This window comes from Phalangium opilio, unplaced genomic scaffold, assembly GCF_054372755.1.
Source record: "Phalangium opilio isolate 3A_F unplaced genomic scaffold, DU_Popi_V2 ptg000079l_1, whole genome shotgun sequence".
Taxonomy (NCBI): domain Eukaryota; kingdom Metazoa; phylum Arthropoda; class Arachnida; order Opiliones; family Phalangiidae; genus Phalangium; species Phalangium opilio.
This window is the reverse complement of record NW_028324187.1, coordinates 1,931,629-1,945,000: the sequence shown is the minus strand read 5'-3', so window position 1 is coordinate 1,945,000 and position 13,372 is coordinate 1,931,629. Positions and strand designations below refer to the sequence as shown.

The 13,372-nt window shown below is 37.2% G+C and overlaps 3 protein-coding genes across 4 annotated transcripts; 1 reads left to right on the top strand and 2 right to left on the bottom strand.

Moving 5' to 3' along the window:
- Window positions 1-105: 105 nt before the first annotated feature.
- LOC149654144 (uncharacterized) lies at window positions 106-2,952 on the bottom strand. Of its 2 annotated transcripts, none has more exons than XM_089845178.1 (7): window positions 2,785-2,952; window positions 1,654-1,777; window positions 1,393-1,585; window positions 1,089-1,328; window positions 595-863; window positions 444-519; window positions 106-327 (listed from the first exon to the last, which is right to left on the bottom strand). In XM_089845178.1, exons 1-7 carry the CDS (start codon window positions 2,935-2,937, stop codon window positions 189-191), a joined length of 1,194 nt encoding a protein of 397 aa, XP_089701304.1. In that variant the 5' UTR covers window positions 2,938-2,952; the 3' UTR covers window positions 106-188. The 2 variants fall into 2 exon arrangements, with proteins under 2 accessions (XP_089701304.1, XP_089701305.1); XM_089845179.1 differs by lacking the exon at window positions 2,785-2,952 and adding an exon at window positions 2,251-2,404 and having other exon boundaries at window positions 110-327.
- Window positions 2,953-6,997: 4,045 nt separating this feature from the next.
- Window positions 6,998-9,506, bottom strand: wus (TM2 and DnaJ domain-containing protein wurst). The gene is made up of 3 exons (XM_089845541.1): window positions 8,937-9,506; window positions 7,734-8,197; window positions 6,998-7,486 (listed from the first exon to the last, which is right to left on the bottom strand). The coding sequence occupies exons 1-3, from the start codon at window positions 9,319-9,321 to the stop codon at window positions 7,244-7,246; spliced, it is 1,092 nt and encodes a 363-aa protein (XP_089701667.1). The 5' UTR covers window positions 9,322-9,506; the 3' UTR covers window positions 6,998-7,243.
- Window positions 9,507-9,527: 21 nt separating this feature from the next.
- Window positions 9,528-11,258, top strand: LOC149654142 (uncharacterized). The gene is made up of 2 exons (XM_089845540.1): window positions 9,528-9,661; window positions 9,762-11,258. The coding sequence occupies exon 2, from the start codon at window positions 9,762-9,764 to the stop codon at window positions 11,178-11,180; it is 1,419 nt and encodes a 472-aa protein (XP_089701666.1). The 5' UTR covers window positions 9,528-9,661; the 3' UTR covers window positions 11,181-11,258.
- Window positions 11,259-13,372: the final 2,114 nt, after the last annotated feature.

Here is a 13,372-nt window from a genome sequence, read left to right as displayed (position 1 = left end):
GCGCGTTTTGTATGTCGTAGTGTCCGGGGGGCGGGAAGGGGTGATGCTCGTGGTTAGGCCTAGGCTTAGCCTTAAGCCCACGTGGGCCGGGCCGGGCTGGGGGGGGGGCATTCATTGTCTAGTTTGATATGGAAATATTTGTTGTAGCTTTAGTAGCATAACCCCTAAGCCTTGGTTATATTTTTAACTTAAGTTTCTATGGCTGAGGTGTTTGTATTATTAGTTTTGGTGGCGTAAAGGCCTTTATAAATATTAGAACTCCTTGATAAGTTTGTAAGAACTTCCGCGGCTTCCAGTTCGGAGTATTCTCGTTCATGTGTCGAGAAGCTGATATGAATTATGAAAAGAAATTAATTTGCAATCGTCATCAAAGTACTTGGGACGTTCCATAGTTCTAATTTTATATCGAGTAAAGCTACTTGTTTGATGTTGAGGGTACTTACTTATCACAATTTTGCTTTGGTCTCTTGATATCCGTACTCTCATCTTCGGAATCACATCTTTTTCTTTTATTATTTCCTGCAAAATTGAAGATTTTAGTTAAAAAAAATTTGACCGACCCCAAAGACTAAATGTGTTTATTATGACACATACCTGAATTGGTACTCGTATTATGCGGCTCTAAGCTTTCGTTTTTGCGAGTATTAGTATTATCTCTTTGATAGTGGGTTCTCTTATGAGATTTGCGTTTAGAGTCGGTAGAATCGCACAGGTAACGGTGCAATATTGCCGATTTGTACTTTGTGGGATGTAGCGAAGTTCCATTGCTATCTTGCCTTTCACTGTCGCTTTTGGGGAAGTCTATCAAAGAGAATGCGTTATTCTCATCGTCTGTCTTGTTTCCTCGCATCTGTGTAGGGTATCTGCGAGAATAAAATTCGTTAGTGTTCATTTAAATGGATTGCGGAATTCTGGCACAAGTATCATACTAAGTAGTCGAACCAAGAACCCCTATTAGCTATTTCCGGTTATCTCTTGCACAGCTGCCATATTGGCAACCAGCGCAAAACAGCAGATCTTATATGGTTCTTGCTTGTCTTGTTTGTATAATACTTGTGATTCTGGTAGACAAGTGTTAGTATGAGTACATTTTTTTGGAGTATCTCTCATCTTCGTACTCCTCAGAGGAGCAAGCACTGCTACTACTATCTCCTCCTGACCCCGATATTTCATCGTCTGATTTTTGCCAGGGTGAAACCTTGACGCACTCGTTAGCTGAGGAGCCATTTTGAAAGACGGCGTTACCGGGATAAACGTGGTGTATACACCTCATAAAACGGTCCCCCATCCTGCAGTGCAATTTTGGTCTCTTCCTTGATATTGAGCCTCTGTAAAATAATTAATTCATATGATTCATGAATAAATTAAGCCTGTGGTTGTAAAAATACTTACTGATTTTGTGAGTCTTCATCGTGACTGCTATTATCGCTGCTTTCTGCCCTGCTTCTTTTTCGAGACTTAGTATTTTTTCCATCACGTTCCGTAAGAGGCACGCTTGAGAAGTAACTATGCTCTTCGTGCTCGTTGTATGACCTTTGACCTCCACATTCCCCCGTTTGTTCTTCTTGGGCTGGGTTGGCTTGCTCTGTAAATTAGATCATTACAGTTCGAGGAATTATTTTTCTCCAGCCTTTGACCAATTAATATTCGCACCTTCTTCGGAATCGCTATCCCAAATACTGTCGTCGGAGTCGATACTCAAGGTCTCCGCATTACCTGATACGTAACTGTTGTACATACGTACCCTTTGACTCCATGTTAACCCCTGACCACGTACCTGTAACAAAGTAAAAAGTTCTAAACCCTTATACCAACAAAATACCACGTAATTAAGTACTTATATAAATAACTATAATATAAACATGTCCCAAGAAAAGATAAATAATAGTCATAATTACCGTTAGAAAATTTTTGGGTTTTACTGAAAACTATAACGCGTAAATCTAATCAAACGCGCCAAGTGCGTGAAACATAATTGCATGTCGTGCACTAGTCCAATCCCTTATAAGGAGTGTGTCCGCAATGGCAGTGTTCTATAATTAGTTTTCCTCTCTTGAAACGCATCGAGAGCGCGGAGCTGTTCGCGAGACAAAAATAAACCCAGGCAAACCCAACGCGTTGTACAATCTTACATCCCTCTGTTAAATTGTTTAAAAAAAAAAAACATAAACACGGACGGTAAACTAGATAAATGAAGCTTTCAATAACAATGTTTTTGGGTAGAAAATATATATTTATTTTAAAATTTACCAAACAGATTCCACCTCCAACTTGAGTTGGGTGTAGTTCCCATTTTGATGTTAAGACCCCCGTTTTTACAATGTAGTTTTGCCCTTTTTTCCGTATTTAAAAATTTCTAATCAAAGTCAAGAGAGTCTCTCTGGTTTAAAGACGAGAGACCGTATGTCGGCTGGGGGATCGCTCGGAAAAAAGGGACAGATCTCTGCCGTCTTCTTAGTTTTAAAGACTAGTTCAACGGGGTTGCCCGGATGTAATTCTTACGAACGTTTGCCGAGTTGTAGCCGAACGTTTCCGGCTGTATCTCGATGCGAACTCGGAAAGATTACTTAGCGAGCTACCCTACAACATACCCTTACCTTGGGTTAAATTGGCAACGCGTATTTAATTTTTGAACGCCTCTAAGGTGTCAAGCCAGAAAACTGCCATCACTCCGTGCTGGGTTGAAAACTGGGTATCTCGCGACTATACTAATCTGTCTCAACCTTGTACTTATCCCGTGTTAACTCGGGATTGCTAATTTATGTACTTGGAACTGATACTTACCGTGTTTTTTAATCTACGACGAGCATTAGCGAACCAATTCGATACTTGAACCAGGGTCATTTGGGACCCTAAGGCTAGGGCTATTTTTTCGAGCTTACTGGGGTATGGATGACCCCTGTGTCTTATTAGCCATTGTTTTAAGGGTCGGGCCATGTCCTGTAGAACGTGGCGTTTCTGTCTTTCCTTTTCTTGTAAATGGTACCTGTTGTAGGGTTATTAGCACCTTGTTTTCAATTTTCTGGTACTTGTATCACGCACCTGTTTGACCTGGTCCGTAAAGTTCGACCCCATCTGGTCCTGGATATTTGGTAGCTTTGAAACCCTAGTAAATTATCGCTGGACATTGGTGACGGGCGGGTAGTTATAGGCGTACGATGACTGGGATACGTTGATGTCCGATGGTCCGTCGTGGACCTATTCCATTGATTGTTGGTATTGGGTGGGTCAACATCACGGTTGTAATTAACGCCTTGAACACCTCCAACACCCAAATTGACCGAATGGTCAGTAGGCGCGGTTTGGTCGGTTGAAGAAACGACTAGTTCAGATCCGGACCATTCTTGAACCACGGAATCACTTTCCTCATGAGGTCCCATCTGTTGGAAAGACTCTTATTATTTAGTTGAGGTTTTATTCAGAATTATTATTTAATAGAGAAATGTTTTATGGTATAAGTTTTTGAGGTCGTGTCGTAGAAGTCGCTATTGCTATGGTACCATTCCCGTTGGTAATTTTGGGGTCTCCCGCAAAGCATTCGAGCTTGGTGGGGTCTTATCATCTCGTTACGTTATGCAGAACGTGTCTTATAGAGAAAGCATTTGGTTTAGGGTATTCGTTAGGATAAAGACGGGGATTTTTATTGTGTCTATTTCGATTACTGAATAATACCTTTGGGATTATAAATTAAATGTTTCAATTCGGTGTTAGAATTTAAAATTTAAAGGTAAGGATTTTGGTGGATTATTTTTCTATAAGAACGTTTATAGACGGACGACTTATGGTTCGTTAAGCGTGCGTGTTATGGTGGGAAATCGGGTCAAATATTGAACTATTTGGGGTGCTTCCTTGGTCAGTACTATAATCACTAGCCTCTTATGTATTATTTTTAGCGACTTCACTAGAAATTTAGCGGCACTTTGAAAGTTTAAAACTTAGGCGGTTAAATGTATACTAGTCCAATTTCGCGTCAATTCGGTGATAATTTCGGTATTTGCTGTTTAAATTTACGCAAAATTAAAATTACTTAAGTTTAATTTAAGTACACGTGCGCAAAATTTAGCCAATTTTTTTATTATTAATCTATTAAAATTAAATACTAGAATAGTATTATTTGACTTCGCTGAGAGTTCCGGCTAATTGTTATAGTTTTTCATCCAGAATTTATGAAAAATAAAAAGTTTCCGATAACTTTTAACTTACCGCTTTTGGAACTTGAGAAGACAGTTGTCTTTAATTTTCAATTGAATAGTCTTGCGGAGTTAGATATTCTTAATTAAACAATTGATGTTAATTGCAAGTGTTATTGCAAGTCGCTAACAATGCGTGAAATTTTAGTTGTATTTTAGTGACGACAGCGACAACTCGATGTAACATAATTATCAACGATGTCGGAATTTTTCCAAAATGGTGGTTGTCGTTTTTTCGTGTAACGAGTGACTAGGGAGGACGGTGTTCTTGTTTAAGGCCCATGCCCCGAACCAGCTTCTTTTAATTTTGTCATGTAACCGTAAGCGATTGTCTATCCGTCGAACATGAAAATTTGAGAAATTCCTGATTCCGGGGCCACGACGGGCGGGGTTTAACTAAATCTTTCTAGTTTTTCATTGGATGATCCCCGGGATTTATCCGTCTACTTTTGCAACTTTGCCAAGAATTTGGGCAAAACGTCTTTAAGCCCACCGTGTTTTACATCACTGTCTTCGGACATTTTAAAAATAATTTTTGCATGTATGTGTGTGTGGCCCCTTTGCTTATAGGACTAATGTAGTTACTCTGAAACTAAAGCGGCCATTTTGGAAAAATTCCTTCTTGCCAATTTTCTTTTCAACTCCCCGTATAATTAATTCTATGATAAAATATTATTTGATTATTTAATGATATGCAAATTCAATTAATTATTTGAATATTTGATTAGTATTTGTAGTTAGAATTTTAAGTTTCATCTCAAATTTATGGTATATTCTAGATAAATTTCTTGAATTTGTGCGGTTAAATGTGGGATTCGGGAATTTTACGATTGATCCCTTATAGATTTAGTTATTCAAATAGAACAAAACAGTCCGTTATATTTTATACTTAAATATTATGGGAATTTTAACTTAAATTTGCCATTGAAAATCCAGTTTTCCATTGAAAATTTCAAGCGAACCAATAGGATCACCTTGGGTTCGATGTCAAGTTGGGATAAAAATTAAAATTTTAGAAATTGGAAAGAAATAACGGAGCAAATTCCCAAAACCATTATTTTTCCCAAATGATAATAACATGCAAAAACTTTAATCAGGGAAAAATCAGGAATTTCACAGCAGGCTATCTTTACGAGAAACGTCGCGTTTGATGTTTGTTCCCCAAATAATACTCAATTAAATTAATTATAAATAATAAATTAATTTTAATGAAGCTGAAAATTTACATCGAATTTTACAATAAGTCCACTAAATATTAACTAAATATCTTTTCGTGAGAAAACCATATATATTAATTAATACGAGATAAGAAATACTTCAAATTAATCAGGAGACAAGGCCTTAATTATAAAATTCAATTGAATAACTATAATTAAATTAATTAGTTGATTCTAATTAAATTTAACTTAGTTTCGTTACGAAGAGGTTAACGTTTCAAAGCTAACATTACACAATGAATGAAGTATAGGTTTTAGCTAGTTCCCCATTGGTCTCTATGCTCCCGGAGAAGGTGGAGTCTGGGATGTCTTTGGTTCAAAATAGAATCTTCCTTGTCAAGACTAATGCTTTTAGAAATAGAGGAATGGAAGAGGCTGGCAAATCCGCCCAAAATTTATTTATACGCTTTAGGAGGGACCCCCTGCTTTGAAAAACCTCCTCCAACCTTACATACGTGTTTCAATGTATAAGAACTAAATTTAGAACGAATCAATTTCCACTATTAATGGACAGTCACTCAATTAGATTAGAATAATAGGCTAAAAATAGACCTAAACGTTTTTGTGAAGTTAAGATTTAAATCTTTCCCAAATCAGCTAATGTTATGAAGGTATGAAGACACCTCACCTGTGGAATCACGGGGTTCCCGACCATTTGGAAATAAAAAAAAAATAGGAATTATAGGACAAAAATCTAATAATTATCGAGACTTTTATAGGGTCCCGAAGTATTATAGAATTTAATAGGATGAATGTTTGAAGTTATAATTATGTTATGTTGGATAAAAACGTAATCCCGGGCTTAATTACTAGTAAAAGTATTTCAAATAATCTGGAATCTAATTGTGTTTTAGTTTTTTTTATATTTTGGAAGTACCATTTGTACGAGTGACCGAGCCCTAAAACACTGATCTTGGTGACAATATACAGGGTGTTTGTGAAAGGTCCATCAATAATGAAAGGGCGTATTTATTGGGCCATTTTGAGTCGAAAATGTTCTATGACATTTTTCCGTCCGGGCCACTGTTTTCAAGTTATGATTGGAGTAATTTACGGATGACCCCTTAAATTTAATTTAGAAATTGAAAGACAGCGCTAATTTAATGAAGGGGTCATCCCTAAAATATTCAAATCATAACTCGAAAACCGTGGCTCGGACGGCTAAATGTCATAGAACATTTTCGACTCAAAATGGCCCAATAAATACGCCCTTTCATTATTGATGGACTTTTCACAAACACCCTGTATTATAGGCTCATCTCGAAATTATAGGATCACTGGGAGCGCTGGTTAGTTGCAAGCTTGGAAAAGATGTGTATTTGAACGATAAAATCGGGTTTTTAATGTGCCTTTCGAGCTTGGAACTGAGCATCTTCCTCGCTTTGAAAAACCCCTCCTGTGTCAATACGTGTTCAAAGTTTAGATGAAAAGAATTTTTACACTAGTTATAATAATTATAAGAATAGGCCAAAAATAGATCAAAGGGTTTTTGTGGAACGTAGTTGTTTAAAATTATCTAACGTAGGATCTTATCATAGAGACGGATGAGACGACAGGTGTTTTGATACTCAAGAAAAAAAATACGAAACATTCAAATTTAATTGTTTTTATTAATCCCACAATTATTATATAATTTCACTTGGTTAGCACCGTGTGTGGGGTCAAAGTAATGACCCCTCAAAATGTTTGATACTATAAAAAATAAATTAATAAAACTTAAGTAATTTATTAACAAACAGTGAAAAATGGAATGTTATATAAGGAAGGCTTTAACTTGGTTAGGTACTGATACAAGAAGGCACGTTTCTCAGCCCTCTTGAAGATTTCATTATCTGATCAAAATTCGGTATGAGTTCCAGGGGAAGGCTGTGGATTTTCGCGACTGGATTTATTTCGTTTAAGGCGTTGGTTCTTGATATTGGACAGACATTCGTAGGCTTTTTGAATCTCAATGAATTTTTCTTGAGCTATTTGCTTCTCATCTGGATTTTTGAAGCGATCAGGATGCCATTGTTTCGCTAGTTTTCTATAGACTAATCGAAGTTCGTCTTCGGATACTCCCGATGTTAGGTTTAACGTCTGAAACGAGAAATCGATGGTTTGGTAAACGTTTCGTGAGTCCAACTGTCTGCAAACGTTTGTTCGAATTTTTTGACAATGGGCACCAAAATGGTGTATGTAGTATATAGTGGAAGGCAGATCGACGAGATACATCGCTTTCTAAGCGATCCAGGAATTCATGTACCTTGGTTCACACTGGTGCACGTACTCACCTGCCACCTTATTGGGGGCATCGTGAATTTATATAGTAAAACATCGTTGTTACCTTTAGGGCATTCTTTTCACCCTGAGGGTCCAAGGCCTCTACAATTTGTTTCCAAATTTCACTCCATCCATGATGTTTAGCGTATTGGTAAATATCCTTCATGACTTTGACGAATTCTTTCCACATTGGACTAGTAAAGAAATTTTGAACTGAATCCTTGCATCGTATTGTTTCTCCGTCTTTGTCTTTGAATTCGCAACTGAAATACAGGGCCGAAAGGACAATTGCCAGGTAGATGCAGGCGCAAATTGTGAAGAGCGCCATTCTGCTTAGAAGGCTTCTCTTCTTTTTGGGTGTTCGCCGCCATCGTTTTCCGTACCAATTGAATAAAGTGCTTGATGTTATGGCTGTCCAACTAACGTGACTAAAACTCCAGAAGTATAAGGGGTATGTAACGTAAGCTCCAATAAGGGGCCATAATAGACCACCTTCGTGTCTTCCTATGTTGCCTACTATCCATACACCTACAACGTAATGATATGAGAAAATTTGTTTAATCAAGTTTATAGGGCATATTCTTAAATAGTAAATGATTTTGTATTGTCAAATCAATTGCACTTAAAATTGCAATTTGCCGCATTTTTTAACTTCCAGCGGACCCTTGCTGCTATGGTGCCCGTTCGATTTTTTTACCGTGGCGTGCTCAATGGGGACCCAAAGTTTATCTCAACGCTACTAGGTATATTTACACTTTGCGCTTGTTCAGTACCGTTTTTCCTAACGATATATAATCTCAGCATCACGCGCCACGATCAGACAGAAGTTACGTTAAAGGGGCTGATCGGACCGTGGGACAAACCACGATCTTCCTCATAGATCTTAGAATAGCGGGTGGGTAAAAAATGAGAGGGGGTCGAACAGCCCTTTAATTAAGGCACATGCGGGCTTAGGTCAATGTTAATGTCAAGATTTTAAAAGCATAAAGATATTCTCACTTCAAATAAGGGCCTTCTGTTTATGCGTATTAAGTAATTTTAGATGCCATAGTTTGAAAACTGTACGTATGACTAGTATATTTTAGATTTATACATGTACATTCGGTGAATTATAATCTTCAGACTTCGAGCCCTAACCAATGCATATAGCTTATCATCTCTACTCTAAACTAAAACACCTGCTAGATACATTCAACTTTTACCAAATGCTATTTCCCATGATGAATTTCCTATTACACGTGGCAAATATGAATGGAAAAGTACTTACCTGTTGCCACAGCTAACGGTGTAAGGCACGCGCAATAAGGTAAGGCCCAATCAGGGACAAAGTCGTAAGGAAGAGCCCATAGAGTCAAATACCCTAAAACGTCAGCAACAATGAGCTGACCAGCGATTCTTGAACCACCTGAAGAAGGTTTTTCTTCTTTTCGCATATCTTCGCTAAGTTTCTCTAAATACTTGGGGTCATTGTTGGCATCCTTGACGTACGTTGGTATCCTCCAAAAGTCCCTGAGCCATCCCAGGCCAAAATAACCACCTGGTAACATGAACCATATAAAAGCGTGGAAGTCTCTACCCAAGTAGAAGTGGTGTAGACCCAGAAATCCGCCGAATAACCAAAATAAATACGTTAGAAATAAACTTTTAGCCATGATTAACCGTTAATTATGTCCCGAAAGTAATTTTGGAAGAGTCAAATTTCGCGACCACGCACGCTTTGATTCATACCGATATTGATAAATCCCGCTTTCTGTCACAAACAACTTTTCTATGGTTGAATTGTTATCGAGCAGACGACGCGACAGACGCGTTGCTATAGGTACCGGATGAGAAATCGAACGTGATTGGCTGGTCGGTTCCACACGTGCTGCGGCCGGTTTTGGAACACGACTCACACCGGCGTGCGAGTTCCCGCGTATTTGATTACGTCACCGGAATGGAATGAAACGTAAACATTGATTGCACGTTTTGCACCGAGGCCTAATTTGAAAGGTATGTTTTGTACTGTTGTTGTGATTATGAGACTAATTTCGATGTATATTTAATAATATAAATTCGAGTTAAAGCTTATTTTAAAACCTTAAACGTTTAGATGGGAAAAAAATACGTTTCTAAACGTAATGAAGGGAAGAAGTACAAAGAAGCTGATCTGAGCAATGCAGTTCGCATGACAATATCTGGAAAATCCATGAGATCCGTAGCTCGCCAATATTCAATTCCTATTGGCACGCTACATCGTCGAATACAACTTTTTAAAATGAAAAAGATAAAGCTATCAGACGATAAACCGGCCAGAATTCGAACTGCCACCTTTACAGATGAGCAGGAAGATGAATTGATTGATTACGTCAACACAGTCATGGAACATAAGGGTGGACTCATAATTAAAGATTTGCGCAAACTTATATACGAATTTGCTGATCAAAATGGCATCACGCATCGATTCAGTGAAAAAACACAAATGGCTGGGGAACATTTTGTTCAAAAATTCATGGAACGTCACCCTAACTTTGTTCTAAAGAGAAAAGAAAATACTATCAAGAAAAAGGAACGTATTAATGGGAAAACACGTGTGGAAAACTATTTTTCATCCCTGGATAAAGCTTTATTGACTCATATGTTTGAACCACATGATATATTTCACTGTGGACAATTGCCTTTGAAGTGCATTAACGTAGTGTTTTCCTCTATTAATAATGAAGATGAAATTGATAATCCAACGAACAAACCTAAAATTGTTACTGTAATTTGCTGCGCTAATAGCGTGGGCTATTCCATACCCCCTGTATTCTCTTTCCCAAGATCAAACATGAAGGAAAGCTTACTTGACCACGCACCATTAGGTTCAATTGGCTTCGCTACTGAAAATGGAACGGTTGAAGAATTTGTCATATTAAGGTTTTTGGAACATTTTGTTAAACATACAAGATGTTCTGAAAAGAGACCAGTTCTTTTATTAACTAGTGGACATATCTCTCCTCATTTATCAGAACCTACAATATCGCAATTCGCGATTTCGAATGGAATTGTTACAATAGCAATCCCACCTCATACATTACACTACCTTCATCCTTTACACAAATCTTTTTTTATACCTTTGAAAAAGGCTTACGAAGCTGCTTGTAAAGTTTGGATGAGAAAACACACTTTTAGAAACATTACAGACCGCGAAGTTGCTGAGATTTTCTATATGGCTTATTCGAAAGTTTTAACGCTAACTAATATAACGGATGGGTTTATATCATGCGGGGTCTGCCCTTTCAACCCTAATGCCGAATTAGATGCATATAAATTGGAGTTGGAGGAGGATCTAGATGAAGATGAGGCAACATTCGTTTTTGATAGTGAATTATGTGAACCCTCAAATGAAAGACTTAACCCTTCCTCATCAGTTTTATTCACAAATTCTGAGGCGCTTGAAGGGGTTAATGGAGGGGTGCAAGCGGCATTGCATCAATCTATAGGACATAACAACGAACAATTTCATAATGGCGTGATGGATTTTATGTAAATCATACAACTGTTTTATTATTTAATGCGTATATGTAAACATAAAGAATATATGTATTAAACTTAGTGTTGGCATTAACGCTCTGCTGCACATTTATTTCTTCTCAGTAGGGAGATGCTTCCATCTATTAATATGTGCATCAACCGCGGCAGTAGTTCCTACCTCACGGTGTAGACGGCACCAGTCTTTCTACTTCGAACACATTCTCTAGAGCTGGTTCTTGAATTCAAAATAAAACAGCGTTTCTTTATAATATAATCGCGTATAAGACATCGTACTTATAATATAGCAGGATTTGATATAGTATTTATATTGTAATACCTGGGCAAAGTCATGGAATTTGAAATGTCAAGGAATTCAATGTAATTTCGCTTTAGTAGTACATAACATGTGCTATAAATATATTTAGAAGCTAACTTAATGTGAAAGTGTAAAAAATTGGTCAGGGTAAGCAATCACCCTTATCTCATATAAGTATAATAAAGATAAAGAATGCCGCCCAGAGCTAGAAAGAAAAGATAAGCATCATTACTGTAAAAAATCCATTTAGATTTAGAAATCCGTAATAAAGCGATATCGGACCACTAGCACAATTTCGTAAGTCAAACTACCAACCAGCCTACGGGTGGGGAAATAATAAAAAAACCTTTTCATAATGATCAATGATATTTTGATTGATGTTTTTGAGGCACCCCGATAAGACCTTGAAAGTCTGATGGTGATGGAGAAATTCGAACGACTTCTAATTTATCTTTTTCACAACTCTCGTATTATGTCAGCAATAGATTAATCGAAAGTTAAAAACCTTAGAAGGGTTTATTGTTTAATTACAAAATTGTTCATTTGAATGGTTTCCTTTTTGTCAATTGCAATTGGAGTTCTGCCGAATTTCTGAGAACCATACGAAAATTTGTAGTTTTTTTTTTTTCAACTTAATCCTTGATCTATCTTTGGTCCGTTTATGCCAATGGTCAGTTGAAAGGCTTGACCAGATTGACCCAAATTTCGATCAAACCATGGTGTTCAATGACTGATCGTGAGTGAATTGTTATGGAGAGACGCAAAATTTTTCTTTTAGTGTTTATGGTAACTTCGATCTATTCAACCAACGTCTTATAACGTAATGTTTTCTTATTGAACTGAACTCTTCAATGGCGATGAAAAATATAGTTTTGTCTTAAGGCAAACTTATGATTGGGTAATCAAATAATGCAATAAATAAAAAAGGAATTAAATCGATTACTTCAAACAGATAGTAGCGTTTAATTTCGACTACTTTATGTAGTTTTCATAGTTTCAAATACTTGAAAATGTGTGTGATAATTGAACCCGCAATCTTTTAGTATTATGCCAAAGTTCAAAGGCACTTCGTACGTCGTAATTGTTGTAATAATTCGACATCGTAACTGCCTCGTTTTCTTCAGGCTGTCGCCAAACCGCTATCATTCAAAACATAGGATATCTGAAATTTCATAATCGATATATTTTATGCTATTATCCCTTTAAATTATCTCTGGGCCAATGGACGGGACCATTCATTCGATTCCTCAAAAGCAGAACGCAATTTTGTTTTTATTTCTTCGATTTAAATTTTCACAAATTATTTTGAAGTTAAGTCATGATTGAATCCCGCTATAATAGTGTAATCCGGCTTCGCTGACTTTTGCGGAACTGCGAATGGCGGAGAAACATTAATCTTTTAACGCGATGTGACAGACCAAGGATGTACTTTCCATTACTACCATGGGATTAGAAGAATTTCATCTCTTAATACCCAAATACACGTAAATTTCTATCGTAACGCGTGATAGATACGTTCTTTTGTCTTTGAGATGTTACAGTCCTCTCTATGGGTGAGCTGTTATTCAATTTGCGTACGATTCGCAACGGGGCACGCGCCCAAAAATTGCTTTCTGTTCGCTTTTATTATTTTTTTTATATCAACCGAAAAGTATTTAGAACGTAAGATTCTTATATAAACATTTGAAAGGGTAAAAACTCAATAATGAAATAGGTATGTTTTACCAGAAGCGAAAAAACGACTTTGATGAAAGTGTATGACCAGGGATTGATTTAATTTTAGAAGTAGGAATGGAGAACGGTTACTATTTACTTCAGTCCGACTCATAGACCACCCAGTATAGAGCCCCTCCCTCCAACACGTAACGAAAAGTTTAAATTATCTTATTGGC

Excerpts from the sequence above, each read along its gene's own strand:
- LOC149654144 (XM_089845178.1), bottom strand. The coding sequence starts at position 2,937 with ATGGCCCGACCCTTAAAACAATGGCTAATAAGACACAGGGGTCATCCA. Across the intron at positions 1,778-2,784 it reads GTCGTAGATTAAAAAACACG|GTACGTGGTCAGGGGTTAAC; the intron begins GTAAGTATCAGT and ends ACTTTGTTACAG. Across the intron at positions 328-443 it reads CCAAAGCAAAATTGTGATAA|CTTCTCGACACATGAACGAG; the intron begins GTAAGTACCCTC and ends AATTCATATCAG.
- wus (XM_089845541.1), bottom strand. The coding sequence starts at position 9,321 with ATGGCTAAAAGTTTATTTCTAACGTATTTATTTTGGTTATTCGGCGGA. Across the intron at positions 8,198-8,936 it reads ACCGTTAGCTGTGGCAACAG|GTGTATGGATAGTAGGCAAC; the intron begins GTAAGTACTTTT and ends ATTACGTTGTAG. Across the intron at positions 7,487-7,733 it reads GTGAAAAGAATGCCCTAAAG|ACGTTAAACCTAACATCGGG; the intron begins GTAACAACGATG and ends TTCTCGTTTCAG.
- LOC149654142 (XM_089845540.1), top strand. The coding sequence starts at position 9,762 with ATGGGAAAAAAATACGTTTCTAAACGTAATGAAGGGAAGAAGTACAAA.